Here is a 957-nt window from a genome sequence, read left to right on the forward strand (position 1 = left end):
TGCGGTGGGTGGTCGCGATAGTGTCGGAGTGGCTCCGGGATCATGGTTTTAAGCTAGCTGTAGGAAAAACAGAGATAATCGTCCTTACCAGGCAGAGGTGGTTCACGGGTAACTTTTGCCTGAGCGTTGCCGGTGAGGTAATCTGCGCGAGCCCAGTGGTGCGCTACCTCGGAGCGTGGATCGATTTACGACTTACCTTTAGGGAGCACATCAGAAAAGCAGCCGATAAAGCTGCTGGGGTCTCTAGGGCTCTTTAACGGTTAATGCCTAACGTTGGGGGCCCATGGGAAGCCAAAAGACGGCTCCTTGTGCCGGTCTCTAACTTGATCCTGCTGTATGGCACGGAGATATGGGCGGACGCACTAGCGTGGAAGAATGTCGAAGAGCGCTTAACTTTGGTGCATCGCATGGGATCTCTACGAATCGCGTGTGCCTACCTAACGGTTTTCTCCGCTGCTGCTATGGTGATAGCACGAACGGTTTCCGTTGTGTTGCTTGCGCGGGAGCGGCGAAGGAAATTCCTGGGCTTCGGCGACGAAATCGATAGTGACAGGCAGGAAAAAACGTTGACGATGTGGCAGCAGGATTGGGGTCGGGCTGTTATGGGTAGATGGACACGCCACCTGATTCCGTTCCTGCAGCCATGGGTGGAGATAGGGCATGGAGAGGTAAACTACTACCTCACCTAGTTACTCACCGAGAATGGCCAGTTCGATGCCTATCTTTACCACATGGCGGTGAAGGCATCTCGTAGGTGTTCTTACTACCCTGCGTTGGATGATACTGCCGAACATACGTTTTTCGTGTGTGAGAGATGGCACCGTAAGCACCAGCGGCTGGTAGACAAAATCGGCGTGGCACCCAATCCTAAAACCATCATCTCTGAGATGCTCAGCAGGGTGAACGGCAGTGAATGGCTTCGTTGGGTCAGTCCTCCAGCAGAAGAAAGAAGAGGAG

General features: G+C 53.6%; 1 protein-coding gene across 1 annotated transcript; it reads left to right on the plus strand.

Annotated features, from left to right (window-relative positions):
• Nucleotides 1–263: 263 nt before the first annotated feature.
• Nucleotides 264–689, plus strand: LOC149374049 (uncharacterized). Its single transcript, XM_089594960.1, has one exon. It carries the CDS (start codon nucleotides 264–266, stop codon nucleotides 687–689), a length of 426 nt encoding a protein of 141 aa, XP_089451086.1.
• The last annotated feature ends 268 nt before the right edge of the window (nucleotides 690–957 follow it).

The sequence above is a fragment of the Copidosoma floridanum genome, unplaced genomic scaffold (assembly GCF_036245765.1).
Source record: "Copidosoma floridanum isolate Cflo_tuat_1 unplaced genomic scaffold, Cflo_Japanese_pri ptg000022l, whole genome shotgun sequence".
Lineage (NCBI taxonomy): Eukaryota > Metazoa > Arthropoda > Insecta > Hymenoptera > Encyrtidae > Copidosoma > Copidosoma floridanum.